We start from the raw sequence: 22,495 nt of genomic DNA, 5'->3' as shown, positions 1-22,495 counted from the left end.
CCAGTGCTAACAAAGACAATGCTGAAAAGTTTTTTGGGGCATTTAAAAACTTTATAGTGGGTGAAGTATTTACTCCTGATCAAGTTTTTAATTGTGTTGAAACTGGCCTCTTCTGGGAGAAGATGCCTGAGAAGACCTACATTACAAAAGAGAAGAAATTACTGCCTGAACACAAGGCCATGAAAGATAGTCTTACACTCTTGTTTTGTGCTAATGCTAGTGGGACCTCAAAATTAAACTTCTCTGCTTGTCTATCACTCTGAAAATTCAAATGTTTTTAAGAATGTTATAATTATAAAAGTAAACTCAGTGTAATAATGTGGGCTAATAGTAAAGCTTGGGTAACAAGACAGTTCTTCACTGATCCATGAAGTGTTTGTCTCAAGTGTAGAAAAATTTATTGCACAAAATCTTTTGGTAATGGAAAAACTCCTACTTATGCTTCAGGCCTGGAAGATTTGTTCAAAACCTCATATAGAACCTTTTTAAATCAATATCCAGTACATTATCGCATTTAGAATGACATTTATCAAATACATCTCCAGGTTTAAATTGTGTGACATCATTATTGTAAAGTGTGGTACAAAATATTACAAGCAATTTAAACAGATATTGCTTCAAATTTTAATGTTCTAAATGTATCAGATTGTGGTTTTAAAGTAATACCTGCCATGCATAGGAAATTCATTTTTATATTTTGAAATGAATACTTTTTCTTTGTTTTTCAGCCATATATATTTCTAGCGATTCCAAAGCCCTAATGTTTTCTAATTGTTTGGCTCTCCTAATGATTGTGGCATTCTGTAAATTGGCCTGGATGTTGCTCTCTGCAGTATAAATGGCTGAGGTGGTGGTGAGCTTGTTGTAGCTGATATTGTAATGATGTTCAGCTAATCTAGTAACAGACCAAAGAGTTCCCAGGAATTGAAGTACATCAGTTTCATCACACACACTACAAAAAAACAACATATCAACATGCCTAAGGTAGTGAATGTTGATATGTTGGGACAACATTACTCCCCTTCATATTTCATCCACACTGTCAGGAAAGGAATATTCATTTTTCTTGGTTATTATAATTTTAAATGTATGGTTTAATTCATATTTATGTAATACATCAAATAAATGTAATCTTCAATGTAATTTTATAATATTGTATAACTTTATTTTGCCAGATTAGTAAAAGAAAGGACAAATGAAGGGCAAATAGCCTGAAATACATTTCCATTCTTTTGGTTAATAAATTCTGTTTGATCAATTACCTAGAAGTCCCTGTGTAATAAGTTTTCTAAAGCAATTTTAAGCTCAATTCAACAATTCTTTTTATTATTGGATAAAAGGATACAATAAGAGGAAATGTCAAAGATGCAATTGACTAATGGTGAACCTTAAACTGAAATATAGATGATTTTTTTGATAATTCTAAATCTTAGAAATTTATTTGATCTTTATTTGTTTTTCTGTATTAAAGTAAGGTATACAAATAAGTCAAAGTCATAGTCATTTCTTGGCTACAAGATAAGAATGTTATCAACAAGATGAAAATATTGTAAAGTAGGATATACTCTACATAATAATAGGTATGTTAAATAGTACTGCTATAGTTGTCCTTAGCACAGTTTTGGTTAGAAGTGCAGAGAACATTGAAAGCATTAGTATATTTATTTTTTGAAGATAAATTTTTTCATTGATATGAAAATAATTGCAAAGTAAATTTGTTTTAAGATATCTATGACTATAAGTTATTGGTATATTGACATTTTCTTTTATATCATAAGTTCTTTTGTGCACATTACTGTTTCAAAAAGTGAAATGGAAGAAAAGAAAGGAAATACATCAACTCTACACAATGAAAAGCTTACCTATATATATTTTCTTTGTTTAATTTGAAATTATATTAATTTTTTGTTGCTGTTATAAATGTAATCCAAAAAAACATTGTTTGGAATTTAAACATTTATTTGGAACATTTTTTGTTATTTTTGTGGTTTTGATTTCCAACAAACAGAAGAGGTCAAAAATAAATTGAAAACAAGTAGTTAGTGTATATTTTTGTGATACAATATTTTTTTTACAATGTTGTTTCTGTAATTTTAAAGTTTGTTTATTATGTAACTTTATGCAATGTGAAGTATATACTTCAGTTTACAAGTAAATTAAATTTTTATATAACAATATTTTTTATAAATAGATTTTAACACTTATTATATTTAGAAAACTACTATATTATATTAGATAACATTTTTTTCTTCTTTTCAGATGGTCCACAAAAAAAGAAAAGAATATTACCAGATGAAAAGGATATACGCATTCCATTAGAATATGGGTACAATTTTATTTTTATTGCTTATAAATATTTGAGTCATGTGAAAAAATTAGGAACTACAATTAGATTTATTTTTAAAATTGAAAGTTAATCGTTATAAAAAATTTAATAATAATAATTTTTTATGCTGTAAATATGGAGATAGATAAATCTTGTAAACTTTTGAACAATAATAATATGTAAAGTCAAGTTCATATGGTTATTTAGCTATATTTTTAAAAGTAATAAGATTTTACAGTATACAAATGAATATTTTTTTGTCTTTTGTCTTAATAATGTCTAATAATAATAGTAAATGTCTTTTCAGGATGTTTCTTTTTAAATTGGATTAAATTTGAGGGAGCTTCATAAATATAGTTTTTTTATTATTATTAATTTGTATTTTAAAAGAATTGATAGAAAGCAGTTTCAGCAATTATTTTATGATCTACCTATTGCTGAAATAAATTATTTTAAGAAATTAACAAATTTTTTAATTTAGTTGATGTTTTGGTACATGGAGATTTATCCCAGAGGTTTATGAAGAGGTTCTCAGAGTTGCTGCTTTTGAGAATCGGGAATATGTTATCTGTCTATATTACTATTTTTGTGCAAATACCTTGCTCTATCTTTTTGCAATTATATTAGTCATTCACATGTACTATGCTGATTTTTAGATTTGCTGCTTTACATTATTTATTCCTTTAATTTTCATTTTTTCAATAAGATATAAATATGAAAATTATTCAGCAACAATTAAAGTCAACTTGCATTATTAGTTAGTTTGCATGCATTTTGAAAAACATGAATGAATCATAATGTCAAAAAAGAAAAAATGTAAAAACAATACTTAATTGCACACTTCATCTTTCTAATAAAAACATGGAATATCTGCTAAAAGTTGTTTTTGACTCATTATTACTTTTTAATTGATATTTAGTTTTTGATTTTTCCTGCTTTAAGAAAGTATTCAAGTATAGTAAATATATGATCTGTGTATTATAACTGTTAATATGACTTCTGTTGACAGAACAATTGGGTATAGTGAAGATGGTTCAAAAGAAACTTTGCACCAGTGCTTTATCTCTCAAATATAAATGGACTATATTGTGTTGGAATGAAAGAATTATATTAATGTGCATTCTTCATGTTTGGACTTTGATTAACTATATACAAACTTCAATGCAAACCAGAAGTCATGTTATTTCAATTCAAAAATTTTCCCCCAAACATGTTAGATAGATGACTGGCACAACTCTATTGTTAAAGGAAAAGTGTGATGTACAGAGGCAAGATACATGCAATTTTACAGTACTAATTTGAAGTGGAGAACATATATTTTAAATGAAATAAATTAAAAATGATTAAAAATTGCAGCTTTGCATTATGATGTCACAATAAATAATTGCTCATTAGTATTAGATATTTTCAAAAGTAAAAACTTTATCACAAAACTTCAAAACATTATTGAACTTGTTTCTGAAAAACTATTTTAAAAAATTGTCTATAAATTTTCATTTATTGTGTATTTCTGTTTTATGATAAGAATTAGTTTTTATATTGAAAATAACATATTATAATTTTAGTATAAATAATATATCATTTCTTGAAGGAGACTTTATGATTGAATGGGAAAGTTTCAAAAGTATTATAATTTTTTCAAAGAAAAATTAATTTTTAAAAATAATACTAACATTTTTATTTATTTATTTCTTAAATTGGAATCTTATTTTATTATTTTATATTCATTTTTATAGATGGCGACGCCAGACAAAAATACGATGTTTTAGTCGATCCGGTGTTAGAGGTGAAGTGACTTATTTTGCACCGTGTGGAAAGAAACTTCGAAATTATCCAGAAGTAGTTAGGGTATGTTAAAATTTTTTTAAATATTAATTTTACTTAAATTAATTTCTATAGATTAATTTTGATTGTTGATCAAGGAAAATTAATTTTTTTAACATGGGTATCCCTTGTATAACACAGTAGTTGCATTCTAAAAAAATGCTGTGTTATGCAAATTTATGCTATATGAAACAAAGGGCTAATACAAAATATGGCAAAAGTTAGCAAATGTATACTACTCTTTTATGTTAGTAAGAAAAATATGTTTATTAATGCAATTGATACTTTATTTCCAATCAATAATTAACTAACAATCACAACTAAAAGTACTTGATAGTGTTTGATGCTTTAATATTAATTTTGGTTAAACTAGGGCATTTTCTTTTTGCAAAATATCATCATCTGCTTAGCTTTTGTTTTTGTTGATCTTGATCAGAATTATCAGCAACAACTTCATTTTTTGTTATTTTTATCATAATTTTTATATGGATGACAAAATTAAAACATGTTATTAATCAAAAATTTGTTCTATAGGGTTGTGTTTGTTCAGTACAGTACCAAGAAATTTTTATTTCAGAATTTGCATTTGAATAACAAATTGTTTGAGTTGGGAATAGTTCGAATACCTCTTTATTTCTTTTGTCATTTTTACGAATGATTACTTACCTATGGTTAAAAAAAGTTTAATAACACTTACCTATTGTTTGATAACACTTTGTTTAATAACACTTACCTATTGTATAACAATAAAAATGTTTAAATAAATTTTACTAAGCACAAAGATTATTATATAAAAAGAAAATACAGTGCCAGTCTTAATGGCTAAAGTCTGAAAGCAACAACAATGACACCTGGTTGATAGGAAAGCTAGAACAAGGGAGAAAAAATTTTACTATCAGTTTTCATTGAAGTAAACCTGACAAAAGGCACAAAAGAAATTGAAAATTTCAATTTTCTAAAATCTGTGGGCAAATTTGAGATGCTTGCTTAAATAAAAAAAAATTGTGAAATTCTGTACAAAGGATTTTGCAAATTGTGTTAGTGCAAAACTAGAAACAGCATTGTTTGGGGATATCCCCTAATTTTTTAACCATGTTAGTGCAAAACTGTGTTGTATCAGTGATACCTATATTATATTATTAAAATAGATATATGAAATAACTATATTTTTGCAAAATTGATAATAGTTAAGAAAACTAGAGAGAAGAGAATTAAATACTATGAAAACTTGATTATCCAAATTTGATGGGACCAGAAGTTTTTGGATAAACAAAATTTCAGATAATCTAGAAAGTTTTGTTTTTGTGTTTTGTGGGTATATCAAGCACTATGCATTTAATGTTCCATGAACTGTAAATACTGTAATATAATTACTATATTTGAAGGTAAATTAATTTACTCAATATTTAACATAATGTTACATGATCTAGTTAAGCAGTGCTACAGTTGACAATGATATAGTGATTTCCAGTTACATGTAGTTTTGTCTCTGTGTATTATATTCACTCTGTTATGTAAACTGCTACACATTCTGGTTTGTTTTTTGTAAATCATCTTAGGTATTCAGTTTCTACTGTATAAACATGTAAACAGTAAAGAATAAAAAGATATGAAAGCAGTTGTATATGACCATCTATGAAAATATTTTTAAATTTCCCTCAGAATCTTTCTAAGAAATTGATCTGCACCAAAATTTATCTGTATATTATACATGTGTGAATAAAAAGTTTCGTGAAGTTTCAAGTTGGTACAATTTCAACGTGTACAATTTTTTAATTAAAAAGTTGTTCTTACTTTCAATATTTTGGTGAGAAAATCTTTTTCTAAATTGAAAATTATGCTTTCTACCAGTTCAGGATTCCAAATGAGAGGATCAAATTCAGAATGCATAATGTTGATTCATTCTGAAACTTTTATAATTATAAGTTTAAAAAGATCAGTAAATACCATTAAAATTATTTTTTAAAATAGTAAACAAACTTTTTTTCCTAATACAAATAAGCTGTTAAATTTAGACTGGGAGAGAAAGAAAAATGATATGAACAGAAGCTTTATCTCTCAAATCTACTAGCATGTGTTCATAATATCTAAAATAAAACTATTGATTTTTCTCTTCATTATCATCAAGTTTCATTATACTTCATTAGTTTTAGAAGAAATATTAGAAAACAGTTGGTATTAGATCACTTGAATAGAATCTTATTTGTTCAGCAGATAACATTAATGTATACAAGATTGTTCTAGTAATCAATACGTTGACTATTAGTTATGTACTGTACAACTATAGCCTACAATATTAGAATTGTTTAATGGAAATTTAATTGTTTAGTGAAACATTATTTAGTTTGTGCTTATTTCATTGTGTTATCAATCTTAAGATAATTATGAAAAAGAAAATGAAGTTTTATCTCATTGAAATTGGTTTGTGTTGTTATTTAAAACTTGAGAATTGTCAACATCACCATATCATCAGCATGTAATCAAGTTTTTATTATTGTGCACTTTTGAGCTTTACTTTGAATAAATCAATAATTAAAAACAGCTTTCTGTATATAAAATAACTTACTTTTAATATTGAATAAACTATAATTCTATGCAATTTTATTTAACATTATTTTTTAACTTTATATATTTTTATGATGATAAATTTTGTTCAACTTTTTAAATTTAGTTTCTTGTTCATTTGAGAAATCTCACATATAAATTACAAATTTATAATTAGGAAATTGAGCATTTTTTGAATATTTATTTATTGCCAGAATATACTTTGAGCATCAATACTATGATAATATAAAACAAATAATTGCAATTGAAGTGGTAAGAAAGAAAAAACTGAAACCAGTATTTAACTGATATTGAAACATATTAATGCTTATTTTTAATTCCATAAGCCATTTTTCAAAGTTGTGATCATTTTTTTCTTGGAAATTAATAGAGACAATATAATGCTATTGTCACTTAATTATACTAATTGTGAAAAGCAGAAAGTTTCTGGAATTTCTTGATAAAAATTGATTGTCTTATTTTATTTGATTTTTATATTATCATCATCCACAGTTTTTCATTTCTGAAAATATTGATTAAAAAATTTTTTTTCCTATCTGTCTCATTCAGAAACTTGATTTTTTAGTTTTCTGATGTCCTGAAACTTTGACTCTGTTACTGAATTGAGTTTCTATTTTGTGGAATGAAAAGAAATAACAAGGACCTAATCTTGGCAATATAGAATAAAAGAGAAAATGTTATTTGTAACTGAAATTTTGAAATTAACAAAACCCTAATAGAATAGAACATTAATGAATCAGCTATCACTAATGTTTTTATCAAAAATTAAATGATTTACAGTAGTGTTGGAAAAACATTTATTGCATTACTATAGCTATTTTTTTAAAAATAATCTAGTGAATTTTCTCAATGATTTTTCTCTTCTGATTCTTGTTGTTGAATTAAATGTTTAGCTTTTGACTAAAGTTAAGTTTGTATACTTTTGAACTGGAAAGATCAAATAAAAATTTTTGAATTTTATACAGACTTCATTACTGAAAGCTTGTAAATCTTACTTTTGAGATTTGAAAAATAATTAACTAATTTTTACTTAAATTAAAATAAAATATCATATAGCTCTTTCATATCAGCTGCTTAAATGTACTATACAGTTTTACAATGAAATTATTTACATTTTTTTATATATTTGCAGTTTTCAGAATGAGTAAAAGTTTATATTAATTAATAAAAACAATAAAATAACTTTAATTTACTTTAAAAGCTACATATCTGTAATATATTGTGCAGGTGTTATTTGCAATCAGTTTAATTTTTGTATTGTATCACATATTTGTTTGATAGTTTTAAATCTATTTTATTTACTTAAGTAAATTCATGAATTTTTGCAGTTTTATTAACTTATTCTTTAAGCAATTACTAATTGTTTTATATAATATTAAATAAATTATATTTTATAAGAATAATTAAATATTATAAAATATAAAAATTTATACTAGTATTTTCAAAGTAAGTAAAGTATTAATTCTAATTCTAGTATTTACAAAGGCATGGGATTACAGATATTAGTCGTGAAAATTTCACATTCAGTACAAAAATAAATGTTGGAGAATTTGTAGAACATACTCAAGGAGGACATGATGTAAGACATATTTATTTTATATTTATATATAATTAATAGCTTAGTTTAGCTTTACATATTAATTATTTGATCATATGTTAGTAACTCTTAATGAATATAATGGAATATGTTTTAAAAATTTTTCAAAACTATCAGTTATGTTTTCTAGATAAAAAACAATGTTGTTTTTAATTATGTTTATCATACAAATTAAATGCTACAAAGTTGTATCTTCCTTTTTTTAAATTGGCAGAAAAAAATTTTACACTGTTATGAAAAATTATCAACTGTTTGTAAAAAAATACTTTCTACAAAAATATTTGATACATTTGAAGCATTGGAAAGTTGTTTGTTACTATGGGTAAAAAATATGATTGAAGTGATTGAAAAAAAAACAAAATTGATGCCTAGACAGTTGAAGGTATTTCTCAACTAAAAATGGCTCAAATATTAAATAGAGCTAAGTCAACAATAGGTAAATTTTTGCAGTGGAAAGGAAGTTCAACAGGAAAATCAAATTTTGGATGAAAAACAAAAGTGACTACTTGACAACAAAGGCATATATTTCAATTGGCCAAAAAAACAATGTTCTTTAAGGCAAATAACAGAACATTTGCAAGGTTGTGTTAACTGTTCATTGTACTTTACTTTGCTGAAATCTGGAAAAATTAAATTCAAAAGAAAGAAGAGAGGACCTTGTCTTAAACCACATCACAAAGAGACTAAGCTCATCTGGGTCAAAAATCATATGTTCTGGATTAAGGAATGGGTCAGAGTTATTTTCAGTGATGAGAAGAAGTTTAATTTAGATTGGCTGAATTGTTTTAAATTTTACTGGCATGATTTACATGGAAGAACACTACTGCAGCAAAAGGATGCAAGTTGGAAAATCAGTAATGCAGGGGTTGCTTTGGAAAATTTAAAAATATTGCCACCATATAGCCAGTTTTTAATTTTTTTCATTACTTCAAATTATTTATTGCCACCAGTTTTACATACTAATTAATACAGGTGCTTGTAGCCTTATCAGTTTGGCATTTGGAAAGCTGAAGTAACATGTTGAACTGTCATTTGCAAGGAAAGGGCCAGATATAGGAAACAAAACATACAACATGGACAAATAGAACAAAACTTGGTGAGCACATAACCCAGTGGGTTCCTATTATTTGGATACAAACACAAATAGCTCCTTGTCCAAATAATAAGACTCACTTTTCAAGCATGTATAAAAAAAATGGACCTCTGAAAATTTAGTGTTTAGCTTATAAGTCTTTGGAAGTTTCGTATCCAAGAATGGCGGTAGCATAGTGAATAAAATGCTAGGCACTGGAGCTAGACAATGTAGGTTCAAACCTTCGGAATTTTAGTTTGTTCAGTTTTTTAGTAACACTTGAATAAAAAACAAATCAGTCAAAGCTGCTTTTGCTTTGAAATATTGTACTTAGTTTCAGCAAATTATCTAGTATTATTTTTAGACAGTATAGAGTTTGACTGAAACAGAAATTAAATTGAAAGAGAATTAATTACAATGCCTTCAATAATATTACATATTGAAGAAATGGGATCAACCATAAAGTCACTCTCTGGTGATTACAAGCATAATTTTGAGAAAAACAAAACCTGTTTTCACTGCATTGGTGCATAACTTGAAGAAAAGTTACGAAATTGACTGTGCCATATATAACATGCCAACAAATTATTTGATATTACCTGAAAATATTTTTGCAATATTTGTACATGATGTAAGCAATATAAAAGCAATACTCTTAAAGTTTGTATACCAAAGAACTCACTTAGTGTATTGCTTTATGGTTAGTTCCATTTTCACTTTTCTCACATGACAAAATTACCCATTGAAACACTACCTTTCCTTGAAATTATTGTAGAATTTGAACTTCATAAAAAATCTAAATCGAATACCCTGTTTTTACAAAGCAGTCTATTTTGGTTTGATCCATTTTTGACATTACTTTGTAAGTTTGACAAAATTATTATATAGTAAGACCTCGTTTAATACTACCTTGATTAATGCTGATTTGATATAATACAGTCTGCTCAAAGCTTAAAAAAGCTCAAAATTTACATTGATTCAAATTATCTCGGTGTTTCATTGATTTGTATATAATACTATTAGTCCCAAACATGAATCAATCAGCAAAAGGTGGCAATTCATTGCAGTGCTGTACTTTCCTTAAAATCTGTTTGTTTGGTGAAATTTTGGAAAAAATATAACATCGTGGATGCCATAGGTAATATTGATTTTACTTGGCAAGAATTAACAGATAAATGCATGAATAGTGTGTGGAAGAAGTTATGGTTAGAGGCATCCAAGAATTCTCAACAAGAAGAGCCTATCGCTGTCTTTAGGTTGACCAAATTGTCATCATAATCGATAGAGCATGACTAAAAGATGTAGACAAGCAAGATGTTGAGGATTTACCTCAGGTTTCTGGTGAGAGCCTCACCAAAGATGACCTTCAAGAACTGGAAGAACAAGGAATTCATGTAGAACTGGAAAATAATGATTCTGAAAACAAAGAACCCAAAGAATTTCTCTACATATTTCTTTAATAAAAGTTTGGTAACAATAACCAAAATCATTGATCAAATTGTAGTGAATGATCCAGATTTTGAAAGGAGTGCAAAAGCAAGACGAGGTGTTTTGGATGCAATCTCCTGCTACTGACAGTTGCTTAACAAAAGAAAAAATAAAAGCAACAAATGACACAAGATGACTTCACAGCAAAAAAAATCAAGAATCAGAATCTTCATCATAAAAAATGAACTTTACATATCTGTGTGGATATGTTTGTGTTATTTAACATATATTATTATGCAAATTAATATAAAAATAAGTTAAAATTAAAATAAAATTTATTTATTTTTGGTCGTGTGTTCCCCTTTCCTATTTACTCTGTGTTAAAATTACCTTGTTTAGTGTTGTTTCGTTTAGTGCTTTGTGATCTAGGAACATATCCACTGCATTAAGCAGGATCTTACTGTATTTTTTTGTTTATTAAACTTTAACAGATAAAAGTTTAATAAATAAGAGTTAACAGTATTATGTAAAATGGATATTTTAATACAAACCTTCAATATTTAATTATTTTTTAATTTATAAAAGAGTATTAAACATTTTTTTTCAAATAACAGTTTAATATAGAAAAAATCAAATTCTGAAATGTTATTATTTTTTTTTTTTTTACATTGTATAAATATCAGATTATTGTATGGCTGAACTTGTTTATTTAATTTTATCATTTTTACTGTTTCATAAGAATGGAATTTTCATAATATCTTATTTATTCTTAGGATTATGTTATGATAAGTGAACAAGAAGTTATAGCACGAATTGAAGAAGTACGTGCACGCAAAGGTCGATTAGGAGTTCAAGGAAGAAGAATTCGTGTAGATGAAGAAGAAGAACAAGGAAATCAATGGAATGAAACACAATCACAGATTACTGAAAAACAACGTAATAAAGAAATTGTTATTATTAGTTTTTAATTTCAAAACATATATTGAATCACTATTTTTTCCTAAATAAAAAAATAAGACATTTTATCTTCACCTATTTTTATTTACATTTTAATATGTATATTAATAAATCACATGTCCACAAGTAATACATTACTCAGTGTGAGATCAGTACAAAAAAAATGACAACATATTTGCTTGTTAATCTTTTTATTTTATGCACTATTGAGTAAATCAACACAGCTATGTTTTGTTTTTATTTTAAACAAGATATTTTTCTTAGGTCTGATGACATTTGTTAATTAGTTAATAACTTTTATATTATATTATACTACATAAATCATAAAATGATTGGCTACATCCATAACATTCATCTTAGCATTGCATTTCAACTGGGGAATTGGAATTGTATTTGATTATTAATGTTTATTTAATGACAAACATTTTTCGTAACTTAAAACTGGATTTACAGAAGATAAATATGCCTCTGTTTTTTCATCTCATCAATAATCTGTCAGTTTTGACAAATGTGTAATCCTTTCAAACCACTATTTGGGACAGCTTTTAGGGATGGCATTGCTACTTCAAGGATACCTGGATGTATTTGGGCTACATGCAAATGTGCTACACAACATTTCTAGGAATTTTCTGTAAATTAATTCATACTACCTGAATTGTCATTTGGCAGGAGGGGTCCATGAATTTGTGCTGTTAGAAACCATATTCTGATCCTGCAATCTGCATGATGGAGCATGAAACGAGATTCATTGGATCAGGCTACTTTTTTCTAGTCCTCAAGTGGCCAATTTTGTCATTCCTGGGCCCACAACAGGCACCTTTTTCTATTTTTCTGTGATACCAAAGGCATTCTTGATGGTCTCCTGCTGCTAAAGTTCATCCTTTGAAAGGTGTGTTTTGTTGTGCATTGGGATATGCTTTGTGATGCACCTGCATTGAATTCAGCTGTAATTTGTCATGTCGTTGCCCTTCTGTTGCTGCGGACTCTGCATGCTAATCGTCTTTCACCTCTTTCGTTCACCAGCCTTTTTGACCAGAATTGTCCTTATCACTTGAAGATTTTTTTTTCCTCAAATGCCACTCTCTTAAACACTAGATACTGTTAGGCAAGAAAATCCTAAAAGAGTTGTTTCAGAGATGCTGACACCAACTCTTCTTGCACTGATGACCATCCCTTGTTCAAAGTCACTTAAATCTTTCATCTTACTCATTTTGACATTAATTTTCATGATAACTACATTGTCTGAAGCTGAGCATACCTTATATAAGTAACTCTGCATTGTTACATCACTGTCGGACTGATTTACTTTTAAATAAGGGGGGTGTGTAATTTTTTGTCCACTCGGTGTATAATGATTATATACTCTGAGGGAAATATGTAGCTTTCAGTTGTTTTTGATATTTTTTTTTAAATCAGATCATTTGCATATCCATATCATTGCTAACCTAAACTTAATTGCACATTTAATCAATCCTGCATTACATTTGTGTTATGCACTGATATATTTGTACTGTGTAAGGAAGCATTTACCTGTCATATTGACATCCTGTTCAAGATTCTATTTGATATTTCAGAATCCTCTAAGGATGATAATATGAATTTTTTTCATACTATAATTTTGTGGTTGACAATTTTTTTCTATTTTCGTTAGATGCTGAGATTCTAACAGCCCTTTTTGATAGAAGGATTAGAAATTTTTGTATTATTGTTTAGCACATTCTTAATATAGTATACATTGGCAAAAGATCTACAGTGATTGTCTTATTAGTTTTTGAAATTATGGCCAGGGAGACCTTTTTACCACCTTGTATATGACTTTTTAGTTTGTTTATGAACTAGTATATATTGATAAACTTATAAATTTATGTAGAAATTTTCTAAATATTTTCTTTTAGCTGAAGAAACAAAAAAACAAAAAGAACATCAACGATTAACAAAACAGCAAGAACGATTTGATCGATTAGAACAATTACGTTTAGAAAGAGAACGTAGAGCTCAACAAATGCTTGAGGTATCATCTTATTTCATTTATTTATATTTAGTTAATTTACTTTTTTATAGTAATGTTAAAATATTTGATTACTTGTATCTGTATAGTATAAGGTATTTGTATTTATTTATTTATTTATATATATATATATATATATATTATCCTAAATGTAACAAGAGTTTCTTTAAAATTTTAAAGAATTTTTATTTATATTATTTCTTTTTATGTGAAAAAAATAAAATTGGTTTCCTGAAACAAGCAGTGATTTCATTTAACAAAACAAAAGAAACATTTTCAATCAAGATTTAACTTTTTTTCAGCTTAAAATATTGTATTTAACAACTTAGTGTAATGTAGACAAACTTACATTAGAACAAACTAAAATTATCTAAAATTATGAACAGTTAGAAAAGAACAGAATTTTTAGTTGTTTAGCATTCTGCAGGCACACCAGTGGCCAAGTGGTTTCGTCACTGAACACTGGGAGTTCAGTTGCAAGTTCGCATTGCTCTTGGATGGGCTGGCCATGTGGAGTTTTCCAGGTTTTCTCCACGTTTGTAACACCTGAATAAGGGGCCAGTTTCCCTTACAAGACCTCTTGGAAGGCATTTTTCTCTTGCGTAACATTGCACCCCAGAGCATGCAACGGGAAACCACTCTGGGTATAACTTTCCCTAGAAAACACCTTGGCGCATTATTAACCTTCTTAATAACCTATGCCAGGTGTCGCCGACATCAGGAATCTGATATGGCATGCAGAGAGAGAGAGAGAGAGAGAGAGAGCGTTCTGCACTGTTGTTTTATATGTAATAAAAATTTTTGAGTTATACTTTTATATTCTGTGAGAAGTTTTATTTTTGTGTTTTGTTGTTTTCAGTTGGAAAATTATAGGACTTGGAAAACCCAATAATAATTTAGAATCCTCTTGTATTTCTATGTTACATGAATGTTTATTTATTGATATATGCATTTTTTTAAATTTAATACTGAGTAATCACACCTACACATAAGTCAACATTTCATTAATTTTTATATTTTATAATGGTTAATTGATTTTAATTTTCTTATTGCTGACTTTTCATGTAAAGAACAATGTCCTTCTTCATTTAAATTGGAAAAGAAAACCATAAATTAATAGAAAGTTTTGAATTTTTGAAAATAAAAAAAGTCCATACTTTTGAGTATAAATTGCCCCAAGCATATGTATTGTCTCAGTGTTTCTAAAACTTTACCTTCTGGTAGACTCTCTTGAGATAATTCTGTTTTATTTTTGTATGCATTTTGGAACAATGTCTTAGTTTTAAAAATTTTTATTTCATTTTTTGTGTTTTAATAAAAATAAATATTACAAGAAGCATTTTTTTTTATTCAATGATATGCTTGTAAATTAACAATTGCTGATTAATTTTAAACCAGAACCACCTCTTTTTTGTTCTATGTGAAAATCTCAGATTTACTTATACAGTGAAACTCTTCATAACAGACACTTCCCATTAATGGACAATTTTGAATTTTCTAGGAAAGATATTTTGAATTATACCTTTCTTTTATTTCTGAATAACAGATCTTCCAATTAATGGTTGTGGACACTTCCTTAAAAACATTAATGAATGGTATAGATCTACTATCACCAGTACCTAATGCATTTTTGACGATCTTTCACATTGAATAGCCACATTCAAAACACTCTTTATGATAAACATCATTAATCTCAATTGATCATCTTTTGTTTGAAATAAAAAAAAAAAGAAGAGAAACAGCTTGGTTCTCCCTAGAGTTATGTTTTGTTACCATCTGTTCATACATTCATCAAACATGCTTTTATCTATACATGTACTTTGTCATGTCAGTTTGAATAAAACATGTTTGAAAATTATAAGAGAATCAATTACAAATTGGAAAATAATTGCATTTTGAAACTAAAATTGTAACCATAATGGAAGAAATTGAATGGGAATATACTCTAGCTCTTTTAACAAGACTCCTCCTTTTTTTTATCTTTGTATTTATGTACATGTTTATTTCATAAATGTGGGTTTTGCTGTATGGTTTCAGTGAATTGTTTGATATCAGCCATGTTGAGAATGTTTTCAATTGGAAACTAGTTGAACACAATTGGTTGATGAATAGTGACTTGCCTTCCATTGACATTCAAATAGATTGTGGTCTACCAGCACTGTTAACATGACAAAGCATTTAGTCTTATTTCTACACATTTTGTTCTCAATTTTATGGATGGAACTGATAGATTTATAAGCTTAGAGAGAACCAGACTTAATCATTAAAGGGTTAACAGTTGTTAAACAATTTAAAATTTTTTTTTATTAAGCGGAGCAAACTTTTCTTGATTTTATTGATGTTGAATAAGTGGACAAAGTAAACAAATCAATCAAAACAGTAGGTGACAGAATTTCAAATGTCTACAATAACATTCACATATTTATTCTTTTGAATCTTCAGTGAATAGATTGTAAAAGATTTCATTTAATGAGAAAGCAGTTTATTTTTTTATTCTTATTTCAGTCTATCCGGGTTATAACACATCACTCAATAAGTCTCCATTCATTCATGACATAACATATCATATATAACTCATCATATCATCAACATACTCTCCTTCGTGAGTGATACATTCATTCCAATGCTCCTTTAACTTTTCGATGCCTTTTTTGTAGCACGATTTGTCTTTGCTCTCAAAATAGGCCTCAGTTTCGGCAATCACTTCTTCATTTGAGCCAAATTTCTTTCCCTAGAGCATCTTTTTAATGTCTGCAAAAAGCCAGTAATCGCTGGGGGCCAGATCTGGAGAGTACGGCAGGTGAGGAAGCAATTCAAAGTGTAATTCATTCAATTTAACCATCGTTTTCATCGACTTGTGATACGGGACATTGTCTTGGTGGAAACAGCACTTTTTTCTTTTGCATGTGAGGGCATTTTTTTTTTTATTTCTACACTCAATCGATCCAATAGTGCCATGTAATATTCGCTATTGATAGTTTTACCTTTCTCAAGATAGTCGATGAACAAAGTACCATGCACATCCCAAAATACGGATGCCATAACCTTGCCCGCTGACTTTTGAGTTTTTGGTTGCTTTGGACGACTTTCATTGGCTGCTGTCCACTCAACTGACAATCTTTTTGATTCAGGTGTGTAATAATGGATCCATGTTTCATCCATTGTCGCATACCGTTGCAAGAAATCCTTTTCATCTCTCTTGAACAGCTCCAAACAGTGCTTTGAATCATCGACGCATTGTTGTTTTTGGTTCAGTGTGAGAAAACGCGGCACCCACTTCGAAAGCAACTTATGCATGCTCAAATTTTTGTGTAAAATTGTAAAAACACTACCTTCTGATATCTTTAAGATGTCAGCTATCTCACGCAACTTCACTTTACGGTCTTTCAAAACTATTTTGTGAACTTTTTTTATGTTTTTTGGAACAACTGCCAATTTTGGGCAACCAGAGTGTTCAGCATCGTTGGTGTTTGTCTGACCGCACTTAAATTTAGCATACCAGTCAATAACAGTTGATTTTCCTGGTGCAGAGTCTCCATAGTGCTTATCAAGCCACTGTTTGGCTTCAACAGTATTTTTGCCATTAAAAAACAATGTTTAATCAGCACACGAAATTCTCTTATCCATTGTTTTGAAAATTAAAAAAATGGGGTTACTAAAACCAATGTAACTTGTTAAATAATTGTTAGAATATCACGAAATTTTGACATGTATCGTTTGAAGGTTGGTACTATCCAGAAATCATATGGATCTGTCAACAGTGTTGCCAGATCAGTGTCAGACCAGAGACTTATTGAGTGATGTATTATAGCTACAGAAATTTTCCCAGAAAAGTGTTTCTTTCTAAGAGTAAATTTCAACATTATAATATTAAGAGAAAAAGAAGAGTTAAGTTTACATTGTTTAGCTGCCTAGTTTTTCATTGGAAAAACTCAACTGAATGGCATCTTAAAGAAGGATGAAATTCTATTTAGTTGGGCTCAATATGGAAGTCAAGATTTTAAAATATCTTTTTGAAAAACAGACTGATTAGCTAAGAATATCATTGTGTACAGTTGGTTTTGCCATGCTAGGACAAATAGCATTCGTCTATCAGGAATTATAATTTGAGAAAAAGTGTTGCAAGTTGCATAATTAGACTTGACTGACTTCAAAGCATCAGGTAGGATACTAGATAAGTTTCATTCATGACATAACATATCATATATAACTGTGTATTGTGATGACTCATCTGTTCAAAATGATGTTACTGCATGGAAAATCAAAGTAAACAATATGTGCAAGGGTTATGAAAGAAGGGATATTTTGAATTGTGATGAAACAAGTCTCTTTTATATGCATTACCAGACAAGATTGTGGGTTTTAAAGGAGAGCAATGCAATGGTGGAAAGAATTCAAAATATAGATTAATGATTATGTTGTGTGTAAATATGGCAGTTGAATTCCAAAAATTTATTATAGAAAAAGCAATGAAACCATGATGTGTTAAAGGATTCAACAGCAGTGCTTTCTCATGGATTATTGGACAAATATGAAATCCTGGATGATTAGAGATTTGATGATTGTTTGAGGCTGTCAGTGTATGATCAGAAAATGCAGCAGCAAAATCAAAATTTGGTTTTTGTTTTAGGTAGTGTGTCATTACATCCTAATACTTGTTTATAAAGTGTAAAAATGATTTTTTTTTCTTTTGTCAAATATGACTTCAGTCTGTCAGCCTTCAGATCAGGGAATAATTAAATTCTACAAAACATCCTACTGTAAGACATTGTTTAGCAGCAATTGAAGAATCAATGGCAAATGCAGTTGCACAAACTATTACTGTTCTAAATGCCAATACTTCAGATTTTATCTTCTATAAAAGAATTCTGTATAATTTACAATCTTCAAAAATTATTTAGTGTATTTCATAATCTTTCAGTTTAAATGTAATTTTTTTTTTTTTCAACTATTAAACAATTATAACTTAAATAAGCATCTTTTTTCTGTGAGCTTGCTTTGCTATAAAACAGCACTAATTTTTTTGATGTATTCTGCTCTTCAAACAAGATCATTATATACTTTAAAAACATTCAGATATATATGCAAAAATTGTTTGATATTTTACCACATCTTTTATTTTTTAAATAACAGTGATAAAATAAACAATGCTACTCATTGCTATTTAATGGAATAATTAAAATTATTTCACAGAAGGAAATAATAATCATTTGGAAGGGAGATAAATTGCTTCATTTGTGGAACACCAGTGAAAAAATTCAAAACATTTATTTTAAATCATTGTTATAAAGATAAAGTAATATTTTTGAGCAACATTGATTGAATTTGAATTATAAAATAAATTTATATCATATATTAGAAAAATAATGATGTTTATTATAATTTCCAAAATCAAAAATTTACAAACCTGCAAATGTAATCAATTATTATATGTATTGATTAGTATTTTTCTTTTATTTATTACTATTCTATAGGAATGTTTAAAATTTCTGATTTTACATTACATTGTTTTAAGAAATGTTTTGCATTCTTATTTATTGTTTGACATATTATTTTATTAACATATAGTTTAATTTTTTTGTCATGTGTAAAAGATATTTATGTTGAATAGCAATAAAATTTATTAAAATTTTGTTTTTTTTTACATTGAAAGAGCTAATTAATTTTATATCTTCTGGAAAATTATGAAATTTAATTAGTTGATTTTTTTACAGTATATAATCTTTATAACTTCCTTGATAAATAAAATAATTCATCATTGTTAATTGTCAGTTTTTACTATTTTTAATCAATAATAGTTAAGTTAAATTTGATTTATGCATGAATTATTTCTTGACTTGCTATTATGAATGAAATATTATGTGCAATTATTTATTTAGGCAAGAAGAAAGAGACAGGAAGAATTAGAGAGACAGCGATGTGAAGAAGCTTTACAGAAAGCTCAGGTTAGTGGCAGTCATTTATCTTAATGTTTGTTTTATAAATTTTTTTTTCAGTTTTATACACTTACTCCCAACATTTAAAATAAAATGATTGTAAATTATTAGAAATCAAAATTTGTTTTTCTGGAAACTTAAACTTATTTCATACAAGAAATGTTTTTAGGTTGTTGATAAAGCAAATAAATGAGTTTAAATTTTTATATACCTTAATCATACAGATAATTGAAATATATGCTTTTAAAATCAGTTTCAAGTATACATTTGAAATATCATAAAAGTAGTAATAAACTAATTCAAGCATTTTAAACATAATAAACTAATTCATAGTAATTTTCACAATGACTTCAGTAATTTAAAAGCAACAGCCAGAAAGTGTTAAAGTAGTTGTCTTTTGAAACAAGATATGTTATAAAAGAGAAGAAATCTTTCATGAAGTGCAAACTACAGTGAATCTCTCTACACTTAATCACTTTTAATAGTATGTTATTTAGATATTTTAAATGTGCAGGCATGCATACATACATAACAGAATAGCCATCTCTCAGTTTCTTAAAAATGATGAGAACATGCTAACAATTATAATTCTCATAATCCAATGCCTTTTGGACAAAATTAATATTTTTTACACTAATACCTCTATTAATAGAAGAAAAACATTCTTATGTTCTTTTTTAATGAAAATGAAGGTAGAAACAATGTAATGAAAATTTTTATTGTTTTTTTTTATGTTTAACAATATATGTATTGGCTAGCTTTCCTTTGTTTTGACTTTCTTTGTATAGAGTTTTGTATTATTTAAGAAAAATTTCTAACACAATTTCATGTTTGCTATTTTCACGTAGAGAGCAATTAATTTAAGCTAGATATTTAGCAGTAACAATAAACTTTCTTTTCATCATATTAGTTTGTTTAAAGATTTTCTTAAAACTTTGGATCTGTTTAAATGAGAAATTTGTATTGCCTTTTGAATTTTTTCTTAGTTTATTTCAAAAGTTTTCAACCTGTAATCTGAAGATGACATGTTAAACAGGTTGGAAATACAGTAAAATAATTTTTTTCTTTCTCCTCAAATCCTTTGTTTATGATGAATGCTCTTAGTTCATAGTATTGGTTTGAAAATACTACAATTCTTGAGTTTCAAGAAATGTTTCATAAGAAAAAAATAGAAATAAATGTATTTAAGACCTTTATTTTTATACCTGCAGGATTGTCTACAAAATATCAGGTCAGTCCATAAGTTTGTGCGTATTTTTCGTAACGACGGTCGATTTTTTTTCAATTTTTCATTTAAACGCTCTAATTGCTCACAATACATTTGAGCTGTAATTGCTTGATTAGGTTCTAACAGCTCAAAGTGAATTACACCCGACATATCCCACCAAACAGACAAAAGAATTTTTTTTGGATGCGACCCACCTTTTGCAGTCTGTTTTGGCTGCTTGTCGCCATCCATCCATTGTTTTTTTCTCGTCACATTATTATAGAGGATCCATTTTTCGTCTCCGGTAACCAGCCTACCAAGAAAAGGTTCTAAAGCAATACGGGATAAAAGAGACGTGCAAATGTTTACACGTTGTTGTCGGTTAGCTATTGACAGTTCGTGCGGTGTCCATTTTCCTAGCTTTGAAACTTTTCCGATTTGTCGTAGGTGTCTATGAACAGTTCCGTGGGATGAATTTAAACGTTCCGCAATTTCGTCAACTGTTAAAGATGGTTCTGCTTCAACTGGTGCAGAGAGAGCATCATCATCAAAGTCAATGGATCTTCCAGTACGAGCCTTATCCTCCACACTAAAATCATTGTTTCTAAATCTTTCAAACTACTTCTGCGCAGTCCTTGCACTAATTACGATTTGATTATGTACAGTATTTATTTTTTTGGCTGCATTTGTAGCATTCTCACCACTTAAAAGTAAAAAGTATAAAACATGTCTTTTGTATTCGTCCGTTACTTTCATTTTAACGAAAATAAACAACTGAAATGTTCACAATTCTGAACAGTATTATATAAATGAGATCCAATTTAACACTTCGGTGTAAAAATTATCACATTAGACTGACATTTTTAACAGCAAAACAAAATTTTTCTCAAGGTCATAAAAATGCGCACGGACTTATGGACTGACCTGATAGTTAGTTACTAGTACCACACATGTGCTTCCATTACTTTGAATTTCTGCATTAGCTCACAATTGTTGTGATTCCAAGCATATCTCAGAGCCATGTGTGTGAAATTTCAGTCATAAGATTTTTTAATTTATTTGTTAGGCTGCCAAGTACTTAACCACTTGACATTAATATACATAAGGTATTCAACATGCTCATTGTTATAATTTTTTTCTTCTTGTAACCTAAAAAGTTTCCTTTGAAGAATTTTTACTTAGTTTGAATTTACAGGTTAATATTGTTTATTTAGTATTATAAAAATGATTAGATTACCACACAAAGATAATATCTATTAAAACACTTAATAACTACTGTTTATCAGCATTAAAACACTTTTTTTATTATCAACACAAGCACTTTCGACATTTTTATCAATGTCCTCTTCAGGCAAATAACATAGTTTTGAAATATTTCAATTTAAAATAAAAGGAACATTGCATATTCAAAGTGGAAAATTTTTAAGTTTATTTAATGATATACAATAAAACCTGTTTATGGAGACCACCCACGGTTCCTTCAAAAAGTGCTCTTTTAGACAGGTGGTCGTCCAATACAGGTGGTGCTGTAATACTGTATTTCCGGATGTATTTTGTGCACTTTTTAGCCATTTC

General features: G+C 27.9%; 1 protein-coding gene and 1 pseudogene across 1 annotated transcript in view; one reads left to right on the top strand and one right to left on the bottom strand.

Annotated features, from left to right (window-relative positions):
• LOC136979051 (bromodomain adjacent to zinc finger domain protein 2B-like) overlaps positions 1 to 22,495 on the top strand; it is a 280,166-nt gene that overhangs the window by 147,005 nt on the left and 110,666 nt on the right. Inside the window, 6 exon segments of the mRNA XM_067274949.1 lie at positions 2,260 to 2,326; positions 4,063 to 4,174; positions 8,190 to 8,294; positions 11,586 to 11,748; positions 13,665 to 13,780; positions 19,657 to 19,722. Of these exon segments, the coding sequence (XP_067131050.1) occupies positions 2,260 to 2,326; positions 4,063 to 4,174; positions 8,190 to 8,294; positions 11,586 to 11,748; positions 13,665 to 13,780; positions 19,657 to 19,722 (629 nt within the window).
• On the bottom strand, positions 16,341 to 18,419 carry LOC136979023 (uncharacterized; annotated as a pseudogene).

The sequence above is a fragment of the Centruroides vittatus genome, unplaced genomic scaffold, assembly GCF_030686945.1.
Source record: "Centruroides vittatus isolate TY-2023 unplaced genomic scaffold, ASM3068694v2 contig_575, whole genome shotgun sequence".
Lineage (NCBI taxonomy): Eukaryota > Metazoa > Arthropoda > Arachnida > Scorpiones > Buthidae > Centruroides > Centruroides vittatus.
The sequence above is the reverse complement of the archived record's forward strand: the minus strand, read 5'-3'. Positions and strand labels throughout refer to the sequence as shown.